This window comes from Cyprinodon tularosa, unplaced genomic scaffold (assembly GCF_016077235.1).
Source record: "Cyprinodon tularosa strain WSP-4 unplaced genomic scaffold, ASM1607723v1 ctg1215, whole genome shotgun sequence".
Lineage (NCBI taxonomy): Eukaryota > Metazoa > Chordata > Actinopteri > Cyprinodontiformes > Cyprinodontidae > Cyprinodon > Cyprinodon tularosa.
The window spans coordinates 45,561-63,024 of NW_024038021.1; the positions used below are offsets into that span (position 1 = coordinate 45,561).

Sequence of the window (17,464 nt, forward strand, 5' to 3'; positions counted from 1 at the left end):
TGGCCGAAATCTGCCAGTCAGCGTCTCAGAAACAGAGGAAGCAGGAAAATATTGATGGAGCAGCGACAACAGGAGACGCAGAGGAGGAGCTGGCTCAGATCAACGCAGCAGGAGGAGGGAAGGAAGGAGGAGGGAAGGAGGAGGGAAGGAAGGAGGAGGGAAGGAAGGAGGGGGGAAGGAAGGAGGAGGGAAGGAAGGAGGGGGGAAGGAAGGAGGGAAGGAGGAGGGAAGGAGGAGGGAAGGAAGGAGGAGGGAAGGAGGAGGGAAGGAAGGAGGAGGGAAGGAGGAGGGAAGGAGGAGGGAAGGAAGGAGGAGGGAAGGAGGAGGGAAGGAAGGAGGAGGGAAGGAAGGAGGAGGGAAGGAGGAGGGAAGGAAGGAGGAGGGAAGGAGGAGGGAAGGAGGAGGGAAGGAGGAGGGAGTGCTACAAGGAGACTGCTAATAGACAAAATACCACAACCCCCCCCCACCCCCCTGACTTTAAGCTAAGGCTTAAAGTCAGGCTTAGGTTAAAGTCACAGTCAGGGTTAAAGTCAGGGCTTAGGGTTAAAGTCAGGGTTAGGGTTAAAGTCAGGCTAAGGCTTAAAGTCAGGCTTAGGTTAAAGTCACAGTCAGGGTTAAAGTCAGGGCTTAGGGTTAAAGTCAGGGTTAGGGTTAAAGTCAGGCTAAGGCTTAAAGTCAGGCTTAGCGTTGAAGTAAGGGTTAAAGTCTGGCTTAGAATTAAAGTCAGGCTTAGGTTAAAGTCACAGTCAGGGATAAAGTCAGGGCTTGGGGTTAAAGTCAGGCTTAGAATTAAAGTCAGGCTAAGGCTTAAAGTCAGGCTTAGCGTTGAAGTAAGGGTTAAAGTCTGGCTTAGAATTAAAGTCAGGCTTAGGTTAAAGTCACAGTCAGGGTTAAAGTCAGGGCTTAGGGTTAAAGTCAGGGTTAGAATTGAAGTCAGGCTAAGGGTTAAAGTCAGGCTTAGGTTAAAGTCACAGTCAGGGTTAAAGTCAGGGCTTAGGGTTAAAGTCAGGGTTGGGGTTAAAGTCAGGCTAAGGCTTAAAGTCAGGCTTAGCGTTGAAGTAAGGGTTAAAGTCTGGCTTAGAATTAAAGTCAGGCTTAGGTTAAAGTCACAGTCAGGGATAAAGTCAGGGCTTGGGGTTAAAGTCAGGCTTAGAATTAAAGTCAGGCTTAGAATTAAAGTCAGGCTTAGGGTTAAAGTCACAGCCAGGGTTAAAGTCAGGGTTATGGTTAAAGTTGGGCTAAGGGTTAAAGTCAGGCTTAGGGTTAAAGTCAGGCTAAGGCTTAAAGTCAGGCTTAGAATTAAAGTCAGGCTTAGGGTTAAAGTCACAGCCAGGGATAAAGTCAGGGCTTAGGGTTAAAGTCAAGCTTAGTGTTAAAGTCAGGATTAAAGTCAGGGGGGATAAAGTCAGGCTAAGGGTTAAAATCAGGGTAAGGGTTTAAGTCAGGCTTAGAGTTAAAGTCAGGCTAAGGGTTAAAGTCAGGCTTAGGTTAAAGTCACAGTCAGGGTTAAAGTCAGGGTTAGGGTTAAAGTTGGGCTAAGGGTTAAAGTCAGGCTAAGGCTTAAAGTCAGGCTTAGCATTGAAGTAAGGGTTAAAGTCTGGCTTAGAATTAAAGTCAGGCTTAGGTTAAAGTCACAGTCAGGGATAAAGTCAGGGCTTGGGGTTAAAGTCAGGCTTAGAATTAAAGTCAGGCTAAGGGTTAAAGTCAGGCTTAGGTTAAAGTCACAGTCAGGGTTAAAGTCAGGGCTTGGGGTTAAAGTCAGGCTTAGAATTAAAGTCAGGCTAAGGGTTAAAGTCAGGCTTAGGTTAAAGTCACAGTCAGGGTTAAAGTCAGGGCTTAGGGTTAAAGTCAGGGTTAGGGTTAAAGTTGGGCTAAGGGTTAAAGTCAGGCTTAGGGTTAAAGTCAGGCTAAGGCTTAAAGTCAGGCTTAGCATTGAAGTAAGGGTTAAAGTCTGGCTTAGAATTAAAGTCAGGCTTAGGGTTAAAGTCACAGCCAGGGATAAAGTCAGGGCTTAGGGTTAAAGTCAGGCTTAGAGTTAAAGTCAGGATTAAAGTCAGGGTGGATAAAGTCAGGCTAAGGGTTAAAGTCAGGCTAAGGGTTAAAGTCAGGCTAAGGGTTAAAGTTAGGCTTAGGTTAAAGTCAAAGTCAGGGTTAAAGTCAGGCTAAGGGTTAAAGTCAGGCTAAAATTTAAAGTCAGGCTTAGGGTTAATTTTAGGGGCTTATTTTAGCTTGAAAAGCATCTGTTTAACTGTCTTTTATGGATTTTTATAGGTATAATAATGTTACAGATTCTAAAAAAAGTGGAAAATACCTCATAAATGTTTTGTGGCCGTTAAAATGCGTCAGTTTTAGGCGAGGTCTTCTGTTCTCCTGTAAAGGGGTTGGGGCTGCGATGATAGCGGGGAGGAATCAACCCTATCGCTGCTTTGAAGGTTTCTGCAACCTGAGTCCCCCCCCCCTTTAAGGTTGTCTTTTCTTTCTTAACATAGATGGCTTCCTTCCTCTCAAACCACCTGTCCTCCTCGTTGTCCAGAATTTGAACATTGTGGTCCTCCAAAGAATGTGTCCATAAGGTGTAGATGTGAAAGACGCTCTATAAGCTGTGTTTCTATCTTGGTGGTCTCGTTTTAACGGCTCCTTCTATGGTCTGGGTGCCTAATGACTCACGCTGCAGACCGCCTCTGAAGGCAGAACTGATCAGGAGATTATGGTCTGGATTAAACCAGCATAGACCCCTGCAGGGTGGGTTACAGTATATAGACCCACTGAGTGACTTTTTATTACTGTTTTGTTCTTTTTAATCAGGCATGCCTCCTGACAGGTAGGATTTTAGACGCCCAGAAACAATTAATGACTTTTATTTTTACACATAACACCAACAAGAGAAATTACAGTTCTTGTATTTGAGAGCAAAAATGACCATCAAACAACTAACTCTAAGAATATAGAAAAATAGGTCCGTTTTTCTAAGCAAGAGCTGTGAATAAACTGAAAATACGTAACAAACCATACGCAATGTAAGTTCTACAGTCCATAAAACATTGGTTTTATTTAGCTGGTTTCACTGGATAAATACGGTTAATTTTTTTTTTTTTCGAAGGAGCGAAATGATTATTAGGCTTAATTTGGTGTTTTGAGTAATGTCTGTGAGGTCACCGGCTTCAGGGGACAGTGTCTTTTAACGACAGTCTTTCAGGTATCAGAAATATTACATGTGGAGTACCCCAAAGTAGTTGTCTGGGTCCATTATTATTTATTATTTTTACTAATGATTTACCATATATTTTACATAAGGCTAATATTGTCACGGGGGCATATGCGAGGCATCCGCGGTGACTCCGCGCGGGGCTATGCGTGTGCATGTGTCCAGCGCGTAAGAGAACAGAGGTGAGCGTAGTATTCACTGATTTGGATCAAAGATATGGATTAAACATTTATATAATATATTTAGGTTAAGCATTTAAATTTACATTAAAAAAATTTAAGATATTAATTAAGATTTAACGTTTAGATTAAAGATCCAAAGATTTGGATTAAAAATAGAAGATCAGAGATTTAGCTTAAAAAAATTAGATTACATTAAAAATTTAAGAAATTAATTTAGATTTAACATTTAGATTTAATACTTAAAGATTAAGATTCAATATTTAGTTTAAAGATTTAGATCAAAGATTTAAATTAAAGATTTAGATCAAAGATTTATATTAAAGATTTAGACCAAGGATTCAGATTAAAGATTTAGATCAAAGATTTAAATCAAGGATTTAGATTAAAGATTTAGATCAAAGATTTAAATCAAGTATTTAGATTAAAGATTTAAATTAAAGATTTAGATCAAGTATTTAGATTAAAGATTTAGATCAAGTATTTAGATTAAAGATTTAGATCAAGTATTTAGATTAAAGATTTAAATTAAAGATTTAGATCAAGTATTTAGATTAAAGATTTAGATAAAGTATTTAGGTTAAAGATTTAGATCAAGGATTTAGATTAAAGATTTAGATCAAGTATTTAGATTAAAGATTTAAATTAAAGATTTAGATCAAGTATTTAGGTTAAAGATTTAGATCAAGGATTTAGATTAAAGATTTAGATCAAGTATTTAGATTAAAGATTTAAATCAGGGATTTAGATTAAAGATTTAGACCAAGGATTCAGATTAAAGATTTAGATCAAAGATTTAAATCAAGGATTTAGATTAAAGATTTAGATCAAAGATTTAAATCAAGTATTTAGATTAAAGATTTAAATTAAAGATTTAGATCAAGTATTTAGATTAAAGATTTAGATCAAGTATTTAGATTAAAGATTTAAATTAAAGATTTAGATCAAGTATTTAGATTAAAGATTTAGATAAAGTATTTAGGTTAAAGATTTAGATCAAGGATTTAGATTAAAGATTTAGATCAAGTATTTAGATTAAAGATTTAAATCAGGGATTTAGATTAAAGATTTAGATCAAGTATTTAGATGAAAGATTTAGATCAAAGATTTAAATCAAGTATTTAGATTAAAGATTTAAATTAAAGATTTAGATCAAGTATTTAGATAAAAGATTTAGATCAAGTATTTAGATTAAAGATTTAAATTAAAGATTTAGATCAAGTATTTAGATTAAAGATTTAGATAAAGTATTTAGGTTAAAGATTTAGATCAAGGATTTAGATTAAAGATTTAGATTAAGTATTTAGATTAAAGATTTAAATCAGGGATTTAGATTAAAGATTTAGATCAAGTATTTAGATGAAAGATTTAGATCAAAGATTTAAATCAAGTATTTAGATTAAAGATTTAAATTAAAGATTTAGATCAAGTATTTAGATTAAAGATTTAGATCAAGTATTTAGATTAAAGATTTAGATCAAGTATTTAGATTAAAGATTTAAATTAAAGATTTAGATCAAGTATTTAGATTAAAGATTTAGATAAAGTATTTAGGTTAAAGATTTAGATCAAGGATTTAGATTAAAGATTTAGATCAAGTATTTAGATTAAAGATTTAAATCAGGGATTTAGATTAAAGATTTAGATCAAGTATTTAGATGAAAGATTTAGATCAAAGATTTAGATTAAAGATTTAGATTAAAGATTTAGATCAAAGATTTAGATCAAAGATTTAGATTAAAGATTTAGATTAAAGATTTAGATCAAGGATTTAGAGTAAAGATTTATATTAAATAGTTTGTAGTTTGTTTCTTTTGGAATGAATGAAATATGGATGGCATAGTAGCAGCGGTTGTTTCTGCGGCGGCGTCTGCTGGAAACTGAGTCAGAATTAAGGCCGCTGGAAAAACACATGAAGAAGAGCCGCTCGCCTAAAGGTCATCTTGTAAAAACCAGCATGGCCTAAAGGAGGGAAGCTGCTCATTTAATGCTTATGAAGTGAATTAAAACCCTCTGAGAAATAAATGCTTCCTACCAACAAACAGAATGCTAAACCTGTACAGAAGTAGATCTGTCAGAATAGATACGTTCTAACATGGGAATATATATCTACATTAGATTAAATCATTCTTTGCTACGTTAATCGCATAGAAACATTTTGTAAAATGCATTCATTTACATTTCTGCCTCTCCTGCTTCTCCGTAAATAAATATTTGTTCTGTGTATAAATTTAAATAAATTTATTATTATTTATTGTCTCCTCTGTTATTTGGGGCACATTCTTCACATATACTGAAATATTAAACATTAAAACGAAATCTACACTGAATTTGTTTTAGATTAAACTTAAGTTATTTCTAAGTTTATTTCTAGTATATTTTAAAATAAATTTTAGATATGTTTTTTATAAATCATAAATCCATGCCAAATGTTAGATCTAAATAAATACCTTAAAATCTAAATAAATAACTAAAATCTAAATAAATACCAATGAAATACCTTCCACATTGAGTGAAAATCATAAATCTTAAAGCTAAATCATTTAATCTAAATTACTTATATTTCACTAATCTAAATATTAAATCTAAATATGCATCTTAAATCAATAATCTACATGTTGAATCTAAATATATATTATAAATCTAAATTGCTCATTTACATCTTAAATATTTGATTAAATGTTAAATCAAAGTACATATTTCTAATCTTGGATCTAATTGTTGAATATAAATCTAAATATTTATCCTAAATATAAAATCAAAATTATTATCATTAACCTATAATCTGATTACTTAATTGGAACGTTAAATCTAAATGTTTCTAACCTAAGTCTAAATATTTAATCTGAATGAAATAAAAAGCTGACTGAGTGAAATCCATCGCTTTATTTAACTGGAGTGAATAGTTCAACACCTTTTTCCAGCAACAAAATCCAAATTAATACCTTTGATCTAAACCTTTAATCTAAATATTTAAATCTTCTTGAATCTAAATCTTTGATCTAATTTTTTTTAATCTAAATCTTTGATCTATATCTGATCTTAAATCTATAAATCTTTGAATGAATCTTTAATCTAAATCTTTAATCCTAAATTTTTGATCTAAATCTTTGATCTTAAATCTTTATCTTAATCTGATCTTAAATCTTTGATCTTAAATCATTTATCTTAATCTGATCTTAAATCTTTGATCTAAATCTTTTATCTTAAAATCTTTAATTTAAATCTTTGCATTAATCTTTAATCTAACTCTGATCTAAATCTTTGATTTAAATCTTTAATCTAAATCTTTGAATTAAATCTTTAATCTAAATCTTTGAACTTAACTCTTTGATCTAAATCTGATCTAAATCTTTGATCTAAATCTTTGATTTAAATCTTTAATCGAAATCTATTAACTCAAATCTTTGATCTAAATCTGATCTTAAATCTTTGATCTTAAATCGTTTATCTTAATCTGATCTTAAATCTTTGATCTAAATCTTTTATCTTAAAATCTTTAATTTAAATCTTTGCATTAATCTTTAATCTAACTCTGATCTAAATCTTTGATTTAAATCTTTAATCTAAATCTTTGAATTAAATCTTTAATCTAAATCTTTGAACTTAACTCTTTGATCTAAATCTGATCTAAATCTTTGATCTAAATCTTTGATTTAAATCTTTAATCGAAATCTATGAACTCAAATCTTTGATCTAAATCTGATCTAAAATCTTTGATCTTAATCTTTAATCTAAATCTTTGAACTTAACTCTTTGATCTAAATCTGATCTAAATCTTTGATTTAAATCTTTAATCTAAATCTTTGATCTGAAATCTTTGATCTAAATCTGATCTAAATCTTTGATTTAAATCTTTAATCGAAATCTATGAACTCAAATCTTTGATCTAAATCTGATCTAAAATCTTTGATCTAAATCTTTAATCTAAATCTTTGAACTTAACTCTTTGATCTAAATCTGATCTAAATCTTTGATTTAAATCTTTAATCTAAATCTTTGATCTGAAATCTTTGATCTAAATGTTTAATCTAAATCTTTGAACTTAACTCTTTGATCTAAATCTGATCTAAATTTTTGATTTAAATCTTTAATCTAAATCTTTAATCTGAAATCTTTGATCTAAATCTTTAATCTAAATCTTTGAACTTAACTCTTTGATCTAAATCTGATCTAAATCTTTGATTTAAATCTTTAATCTAAATCTTTGATCTGAAATCTTTAATCTAAATCTTTGATTTAAATCTAATCTTTAATCTTAATCAAAGTCTCTCCACCGCCGGCCTAAACTGGTTGAATCTGGTTTTATCTGTCAGGCTATTAATAATTCAAAGCTCATTAATAAAGTTTTCATTTGATACCAGCTGTTCTGAACATAATGACCAGAACCAGACATAAGAGCAAAGAAGCCTCCGTCGTTAAAGTGGGAACTATTTCCACAGAGCAAACTGGATCAAACTGGTTCTGCAGGTTCCTCCAGACCTTCATTGGTACCAGGTGAGGTTCTGGTTCCCCTCAGCGCCTCCTTTCCTTTCTTTTGGGTCGGCCGTTCTGATCAGACCTCAGCGGCGTCGACCCAGAGTCCGGCCGTGGTTCTGACCCGTCTTGTCTCCGTTTGTGGATCAGAACCGTTTATTTCAATGTTGGCCGTTGCCATGGTGACGTACTCTCCATCCCTGCCTCCAGAGCCCGGTTCTGCTCGGTTCTGCTCTCTGGTTTGGACCGTTAGCAGAAGAAGTGGATATATTTTTTATCTGAGCAGGTGAATCCGCTCATTTCCTCCTGAAATAATAAAAACAGAATCTATTTTTTTATTCCGGCTTCGCGTCTCAGATCCAGAACCTTCTCCTTGTTCTCCGTCTCCAGCAGCGGAACCGGCTGCCGGGTGGGTTCCCGTCCCAGACGGCTCCTCAGCTTTAAGGCCTCAGAACCAAACCGGACAGAACCGGGTCTGAAGCGGGTCCAGGTTCTGCCTGGGTTCTGGTTTGGACAGCCAGAGGCTTCAGAACCAGAACCTGGAGCTCGGTACTTACTGCGAGATGTTCTGTGGTCCCAGCAGCCCTTGGTGTGTCTGCAGCGCTCCAGGATCAGCCTGGGAGACCTAGGAGGAGGAGGAGGAGAGAGGGAGGGAGGGGGAGGAGGAGCAGCAGACACTCCTCTGTCTGGATGACGATCCGGACCGTCTGACCCGCCTGCTCCTCCGCACTGTCTGAACGCGGCCCACAGCCCGCCTCAGCCGCTCCGTCATCTGATCCTGGAAGCAAACCGGAGCTGGAGGACAGACGATGGAGACATGTCCTCCCACATCAAAGACAAACTTTTTAAATCACGCCTACAGTCGAACCGTTTCCCTCAGAAATCACCTGTCATGTTTTAAACTTTGCCAAAGCAAAGCGATAAATGGGCGTAACGGCTTGCCGTACCTGGTTAGAAGGGAGCGAACCCAGAGCCTGGTTAGCTGCTCTACAATGTCGGCCTATGGGTTGCCATGGTAACAGTGTGAAAAAGGAAATTATCCCTTTTTTTAAGCTAAAAAAACCAAATTGATAAAGATTCAGTTAAGTTAGTTAAAAAAACAGAGAAAGGTTGATACCTTCAGGTCATTGGTAAAGTTCCGCTAACTGGAGCTAAAGGCTCAGGGTTCGATTTCAACCTCATAAATCGACGCTGCAAATCAAAGTAATGCTGTGCGTTAAAAAGCTTAGTTTAGTCCCTATTTCAGTTTAAACCTGACCTTTTCAGTTAAGCTAGCAGTGATGTGGCCTGTAGTTAGCTAGCAGAGCAGCGACGTGCGCGGACAGCCACCAGGTGGTGCTAGAGCACCGACCCTTTTCCCCTCTGGACCAAAACATTCCTGCCTGAATATTTTTTTTTCCGTTTTACATGTTTTTGTATACTTTATGATGATGGAGTATTAGAGCCGAGAATGAAGTCGTTAAATTACAAGAATATTCGTAATATTACGATAATAAAGTCTCATAATTTTATGAATCTTCGCGCTACTTTATTCCAATAAATTTACAACTTTGTCGTAATTTATGACTTTACTCTTGTAATTTTATAACTTTATTCTCATAACATTATGACTATTCTCGTTACGTCTTTATTCCCAGAATTTTATGACTTTATTATTTTAATTTTACGACTTTCTTCTTGTAATGTTACTTAATTCTAGTAAATTTACGACTTTATTCTCGTATATTAATGACTTTATTCTCGTAATATTACGACTTAATTCTCGTATATATTTATGACTTTATTCTCGTAATGTTACGACTTTATTCTCGTAATGTTACGACTTTATTCTCGTAATTTGATTATTTTATTCTCATAATTTGAGGACTTTATTCTTGTAATGTTACTTAATTCTAGTAAATTTACGACTTTATTCTCGTATATTTATGACTTTATTCTAGTAATGTTACGACTTTATTCTTGTATATTTATGACTTTATTCTCGTAATTTGATTATTTTATTCTCATAATTTGATGACTTTATTCTTGTAATGTTACTTAATTCTAGTAAATTTACAACTTTATTCTCGTATATTTATGACTTTATTCTCGTAAGGTTACGACTTTATTCTCGTATATTTATGACTTTATTCTCGTAATGTTACGACTTTATTCTCGTAATTTGATTATTTTATTCTCATAATTTGATTACTTTATTCTTGTAATGTTACTTAATTCTAGTAAATTTACGACTTTATTCTCGTATATTTATGACTTTATTCTCGTAATGTTACGACTTTATTCTCGTATATTTATGACTTTATTCTCGTAATGTTACGACTTTATTCTCGTAATTTGATTATTTTATTCTCATAATTTGATGACTTTATTCTTTTAATGTTACATAATTCTAGTAAATTTACGACTTTATTCTCGTATATTTCTGACTTTATTCTCGTAATGTTACAACTTTATTCTTCTAATGTTACATAATTCTAGTAAATTTACGACTTTATTCGCGTATACTTCTGACTTTATTCTCGTAATGTTACAACTTTATTCTTGTAATGTTACTTAATTCTAGTAAATTTACGACTTTATTCTCGTATATTTATGACTTTATTCTAGTAATGTTACGACTTTATTCTCGTATATTTATGACTTTATTCTAGTAATGTTACGACTTTATTCTCGTATATTTATGACTTTATTCTCGTAATGTTACGACTTTATTCTCGTAATTTGATTATTTTATTCTCATAATTTGATGACTTTATTCTTGTAATGTTACTTAATTCTAGTAAATTTACGACTTTATTCTCGTATATTTATGACTTTATTCTCGTATATTTATGACTTTATTCTCGTAATGTTACGACTTTATTCTAGTAATTTGATTATTTTATTCTCATAATTTGATGACTTTATTCTTCTAATGTTACATAATTCTAGTAAATTTAGGACTTTATTCTCGTATATTTATGACTTTATTCTCGTAATGTTACAACTTTATTCTTCTAATGTTACATAATTCTAGTAAATTTACGACTTTATTTTCGTATATTTCTGACTTTATTCTCGTAATGTTACGACTTTATTCTTGTAAGTTACTTAATTCTAGTAAATTTACGACTTTATTCTCGTATATTTATGACTATTCTTGTAGTGTTGACTGTTTTCTCTTTATTTTACGACTTCATTCTCGTAATTTGATGACTTTATTCTTCTAATGTTACATAATTCTAGTAAATTTACGACTTTATTCTTGTATATTTATGACTTTATTCTCGTAATGTTACGACTTTATTCTCGTAATTTGATTATTTTATTCTCATAATTTCATGACTTTATTCTTCTAATGTTACATAATTCTAGTAAATTTACGACTTTATTCCCGTATATTTCTGACTTTATTCTCGTAATGTTACGACTTTATTCTTGTAATGTTACTTAATTCTAGTAAATTTACGACTTTATTCTCGTATATTTATGACTTTATTCTTGTAGTGTTGACTGTATTCTCTTAATTTTACGACTTCATTCTCGTAATTTGATGACTTTATTCTTCTAATGATACATAATTCTAGTAAATTTAGGACTTTATTCTCGTATATTTCTGACTTTATTCTCGTAATGTACGACTTAATTCTCGTATATATTTATGACTTTATTCTCGTAATGTTACGACTTTATTCTTGTATATTTATGACTTTATTCTAGTAATGTTACGACTTTATTCTCGTATATTTATGACTTTATTCTCGTAATTTGATTATTTTATTCTCATAATTTGATGACTTTATTCTTGTAATGTTACTTAATTCTAGTAAATTTACAACTTTATTCTCGTATATTTCTGACTTTATTCTCGTAATGTACGACTTAATTCTCGTATATATTTATGACTTTATTCTCGTAATATTACGACTTTATTCTCGTAATTTGATTATTTTATTCTCATAATTTGAGGACTTTATTCTTGTAATGTTACTTAATTCTAGTAAATTTACGACTTTATTCTCGTATATTTATGACTTTATTCTAGTAATGTTACGACTTTATTCTTGTATATTTATGACTTTATTCTAGTAATGTTACGACTTTATTCTCGTATATTTATGACTTTATTCTCGTAATTTGATTATTTTATTCTCATAATTTGAGGACTTTATTCTTGTAATGTTACTTAATTCTAGTAAATTTACGACTTTATTCTCGTATATTTATGACTTTATTCTTGTAGTGTTGACTGTATTCTCTTAATTTTACGACTTCATTCTCGTAATTTGATGACTTTATTCTTCTAATGATACATAATTCTAGTAAATTTAGGACTTTATTCTCGTATATTTCTGACTTTATTCTCGTAATGTACGACTTAATTCTCGTATATATTTATGACTTTATTCTCGTAATGTTACGACTTTATTCTTGTATATTTATGACTTTATTCTAGTAATGTTACGACTTTATTCTCGTATATTTATGACTTTATTCTCGTAATTTGATTATTTTATTCTCATAATTTGATGACTTTATTCTTGTAATGTTACTTAATTCTAGTAAATTTACAACTTTATTCTCGTATATTTCTGACTTTATTCTCGTAATGTACGACTTAATTCTCGTATATATTTATGACTTTATTCTCGTAATATTACGACTTTATTCTCGTAATTTGATTATTTTATTCTCATAATTTGAGGACTTTATTCTTGTAATGTTACTTAATTCTAGTAAATTTACGACTTTATTCTCGTATATTTATGACTTTATTCTAGTAATGTTACGACTTTATTCTTGTATATTTATGACTTTATTCTAGTAATGTTACGACTTTATTCTCGTATATTTATGACTTTATTCTCGTAATTTGATTATTTTATTCTCATAATTTGAGGACTTTATTCTTGTAATGTTACTTAATTCTAGTAAATTTACAACTTTATTCTCGTATATTTATGACTTTATTCTCGTAAGGTTACGACTTTATTCTCGTATATTTATGACTTTATTCTCGTAATGTTACGACTTTATTCTCGTAATTTGATTATTTTATTCTCATAATTTGATTACTTTATTCTTGTAATGTCACTTAATTCTAGTAAATTTACGACTTTATTCTCGTATATTTATGACTTTATTCTCGTAATGTTACGACTTTATTCTCGTATATTTATGACTTTATTCTCGTAATGTGATTATTTTATTCTCATAATTTGATGACTTTATTCTTCTAATGTTACATAATTCTAGTAAATTTACGACTTTATTCTCGTATATTTCTGACTTTATTCTCGTAATGTTACGACTTTATTCTTCTAATGTTACATAATTCTAGTAAATTTACGACTTTATTCTCGTATACTTCTGAGTTTATTCTCGTAATGTTACAACTTTATTCTTGTAATGTTACTTAATTCTAGTAAATTTACGACTTTATTCTCGTATATTTATGACTTTGTTCTAGTAATGTTACGACTTTATTCTCGTATATTTATGACTTTATTCTAGTAATGTTACGACTTTATTCTCGTATATTTATGACTTTATTCTCGTAATGTTACGACTTTATTCTCGTAATTTGATTATTTTATTCTCATAATTTGATGACTTTATTCTTGTAATGTTACTTAATTCTAGTTAATTTACGACTTTATTCTCGTATATTTATGACTTTATTCTCGTAATGTTACGACTTTATTCTCGTATATTTATGACTTTATTCTCGTAATGTTACGACTTTATTCTAGTAATTTGATTATTTTATTCTCATAATTTGATGACTTTATTCTTCTAATGTTACATAATTCTAGTAAATTTACGACTTTATTCTCGTATATTTCTGACTTTATTCTCGTAATGTTACAACTTTATTCTTCTAATGTTACATAATTCTAGTAAATTTACGACTTTATTTTCGTATATTTCTGACTTTATTCTCGTAATATTACGACTTTATTCTTGTAATGTTACTTAATTCTAGTAAATTTACGACTTTATTCTCGTATATTTATGACTTTATTCTTGTAGTGTTGACTGTATTCTCTTTATTTTACGACTTCATTCTTGTAATTTGATGACTTTATTCTTCTAATGTTACATAATTCTAGTAAATTTACGACTTTATTCTTGTATATTTATGACTTTATTCTCATAATGTTACGATTTTATTCTCGTATATTTATGACTTTATTCTCGTAATGTTACGACTTTATTCTCGTAATTTGATTATTTTATTCTCATAATTTCATGACTTTATTCTTGTAATGTTACTTAATTCTAGTAAATTTACGACTTTATTCTCGTATATTTATGACTTTATTCTTGTAGTGTTGACTGTATTCTCTTAATTTTACGACTTCATTCTCGTAATTTGATGACTTTATTCTTCTAATGATACATAATTCTAGTAAATTTACGACTTTATTCCCGTATATTTCTGACTTTATTCTCGTAATGTTACGACTTTATTCTTGTAATGTTACTTAATTCTAGTAAATTTACGACTTTATTCTCGTATATTTATGACTTTATTCTTGTAGTGTTGACTGTATTCTCTTAATTTTACGACTTCATTCTCGTAATTTGATGACTTTATTCTTCTAATGATACATAATTCTAGTAAATTTATGACTTTATTCTCGTATATTTCTGACTTTATTCTCGTAATGTACGACTTTATTCTTGTAACGTTACTTAATTCTAGTAATTTTACGAATTCATTCTCGTAATTTGATGACTTTATTCTTGTAATGTTATTTTAATTTTGTAACATTATGACTTTATTCTCGTAATTTTGACTATTCTCATAATTTGATTACTTTATTTTGTAATGTTACTTTATTCTTGTAATTTTACAACTTTTTCTCGTATATTTCTGACTTTATTCTCGTAATGTTACGACTTTATTCTCGTAATTTCATGATTTTATTCTTATAATTTTATCACTTTATTCTCGTAATTTGATGACTTTATTCTCGTAATGTTACGACTTTACTCTCGTAATTTGATGACTTTATTCTTGTAATGTTACTTTCATTTTGCAACGTTATGATTTTATTCTCGTATATTTCTGACTTTATTCTCGTAATTTGATGACTTTATTCTCATAATGTTACGACTTTATTCTCATAATTTGATGACTTTATTCTTGTAATGTTACTTTCATTTTGTAACGTTATGACTTTATCCTCGTATATTTCTGACTTTATTCTCGTAATTTGATGACTTTATTCTCATAATGTTACAACTTTATTCTCGTAATTTGATGACTTTATTCTTGTAATGTTACTTTCATTTTGCAACGTTATGATTTTATTCTCGTATATTTCTGACTTTATTCTCGTAATTTGATGACTTTATTCTCATAATGTTACGACTTAATTCTCGTAATTTGATGACTTTTTTCTTGTAATGTTACTTTCATTTTTTAACGTTATGACTTTATTCTCGGAAATCTGACTTTATTCTCGTAATTTGATGACTTTATTCTCATAATGTTACAACTTTATTCTCGTAATTTGATGACTTTATTCTTGTAATGTTACTTTCATTTTGTAACGTTATGACTTTATTCTCGTATATTTCTGACTTTATTCTCGTAATTTGATGACTTTATTCTTGTAATGTTACTTTCATTTTTTAACGTTATGACTTTATTCTCGGAAATTTGACTTTATTCTCGTAATTTGATGACTTCATTCTTGTAATGTTACTTTCATTTTGTAACCTTATGACTTTATTCTCGTATATTTCTGACTTTATTCTCGTAATTTTATGACTTTATTCTCATAATTTCATGACTTTATTCTTGAAATAAAGAAAATATCTTGCCTGGCCCTGATACTCCATCGTAATATTTGGCCCAAAACACAGTTTATGAATTTAAAATTGTAAACGTTAGTAATTTTGCTCTGAGACGTGTAGCGTTGCCTCAATAGAGCATTGCCATGGTGAAAGGACATCTTTAGTGGCCTCTACCAGGCGGCAAAGAACAGTTTAAAATTAAACTATTTCATTAAATTGGAAAAAAAAAGAAACTTTAATAGATGTAGCTATGTAATGGTTCCTGTCAGGAACTGCCTGCTGACCTCTATGGGACTTTATTTTAAAGAGTCTGCTTCCTCTGAAAGCATCGATCCTTCAGTGAGGGCCGGGGCAGCAGGGGTTAATAGATTCAAATAACAACAGTATTAATAATTAAAGGGACGTGGTCCGTGTCTCGTCCCTGGGTGTCCATGAAGCCTCATGGTCTCCAGGTCCGGTCCATCCAGAGGCGGTCTCCCTCTGCCCTGCCCCGTCCATCCAGAACATTCCTCGCCCAATATTTCCTGAGACGACGAGTTTTTAGTCTCATAAAGTAACATTTAATTTCCCGTCAGGTTTCGGTCAATCATGGAAACCAATATGAGAGGAAGTGATGTCATGCCTTTAAATGTGTTTTTCTCATTTGAACACAATCTTCTTGTTTTTAGGAGAAATGTTCTTCTTCCGATAGTTTGAGGTCATGAATCTGTTCCTGAATCGATCAGATTTGGTCTCCATCCCAACAGACTTTAACCTCCCGACTAGAGACTGAGCCAACGTCCTTCATCCCCCCAGAAAACCAAGCGTTGCTCAGGTCCAATGTTTCTGAACAGTTTGTAGTAAATCCATAAAAACTGAACATAGGGGAAGAAATGCAGGATTATATTGATCTTTGCTATTAACACGTACATCAGATGTTTCCAGTATTTATGAATCTACCCCCTGATGGAGCAGTAACACTCCTTACCAGCAGGTGGCGGCGATGCAACCTGGAAGCTGCAGGCCCGCCTGAATTAATAAAAACCAGAACCACGGATCAAAGGCGGTACTGAGTTTGCATTCAGAGGCTGCGTCCTCCTAAGGCCAGATTTTTCGGCTGTTTTATGCCACAGCGTAGCGCCAAAGTTTGTTCGGATTCCACGACTCCTCGTTATGCGGCCGATAAATGCGTCCCTATTTTTGACCATTTTGAAGGACAGGTCTGCTTTATGGCTGCTCATTGGCGCAGTGGGTAGCACTGCTGCCTTGCAGCAAGAAGGTTCTGGGTTCAAGTCCTGGCCCAGGGTCTTTCTGCATGGAGTTTGCATGTTCTCCCTGGGCATGCGTGGGTTCTCTCCGGGGCATGCGTGGGTTCTCTCCGGGTACTCTGGCTTCCTCCCACAGTCCAAAAACATGACTGTTAGGTTAATTGGCTTCTCTAAACTGTCCTTAGGTGTGAGTGTGTGAATGGTTGTTTGTCCTGTGTGTCTCTGTGTTGCCCTGCGATGGACTGGCAACCTGTCCAGGGTGTACCCTGCCTCTCGCCCATTGACTGCTGGAGATAGGCACCAGCACCCCTCGCGACCCCAATTGGGACAAGCGTGTAAGATAATGGATGGATGGTCTGCTTTATCCTTCGTAGGTATCCCATGATTCATAGCAGGTCCAAGCAAGCCGGCTGCTCCGCGCTCAAGAAGAAAAAACGGAAATAGTGTCAACAGTGGTGAACATCGGAAGTGCAGTTTAATAACAGGGTTCCTACAGCATAAGGCAAGTTAAATATAAGACTTTCTAAAGACTTTTTAATGCCACTTGAAATAAAAATTTAAGACCAAAT

At 32.2% G+C, this 17,464-nt stretch overlaps 1 protein-coding gene across 1 annotated transcript in view; it reads right to left on the reverse strand.

Moving 5' to 3' along the window:
* Positions 1 to 8,754, reverse strand: part of LOC119777136 (double-stranded RNA-specific editase 1-like) — a 53,548-nt gene extending 44,794 nt beyond the window's left edge. The window contains exons 1-3 of the mRNA XM_038275932.1: positions 8,748 to 8,754; positions 8,539 to 8,638; positions 8,211 to 8,485 (exon numbers count right to left, since the gene is read on the reverse strand). Of these exons, the coding sequence (XP_038131860.1) occupies positions 8,211 to 8,485; positions 8,539 to 8,638; positions 8,748 to 8,754 (382 nt within the window). The remainder of the gene's footprint in view (positions 1 to 8,210; positions 8,486 to 8,538; positions 8,639 to 8,747) is intronic.
* Between the last annotated feature and the right edge of the window lie 8,710 nt (positions 8,755 to 17,464).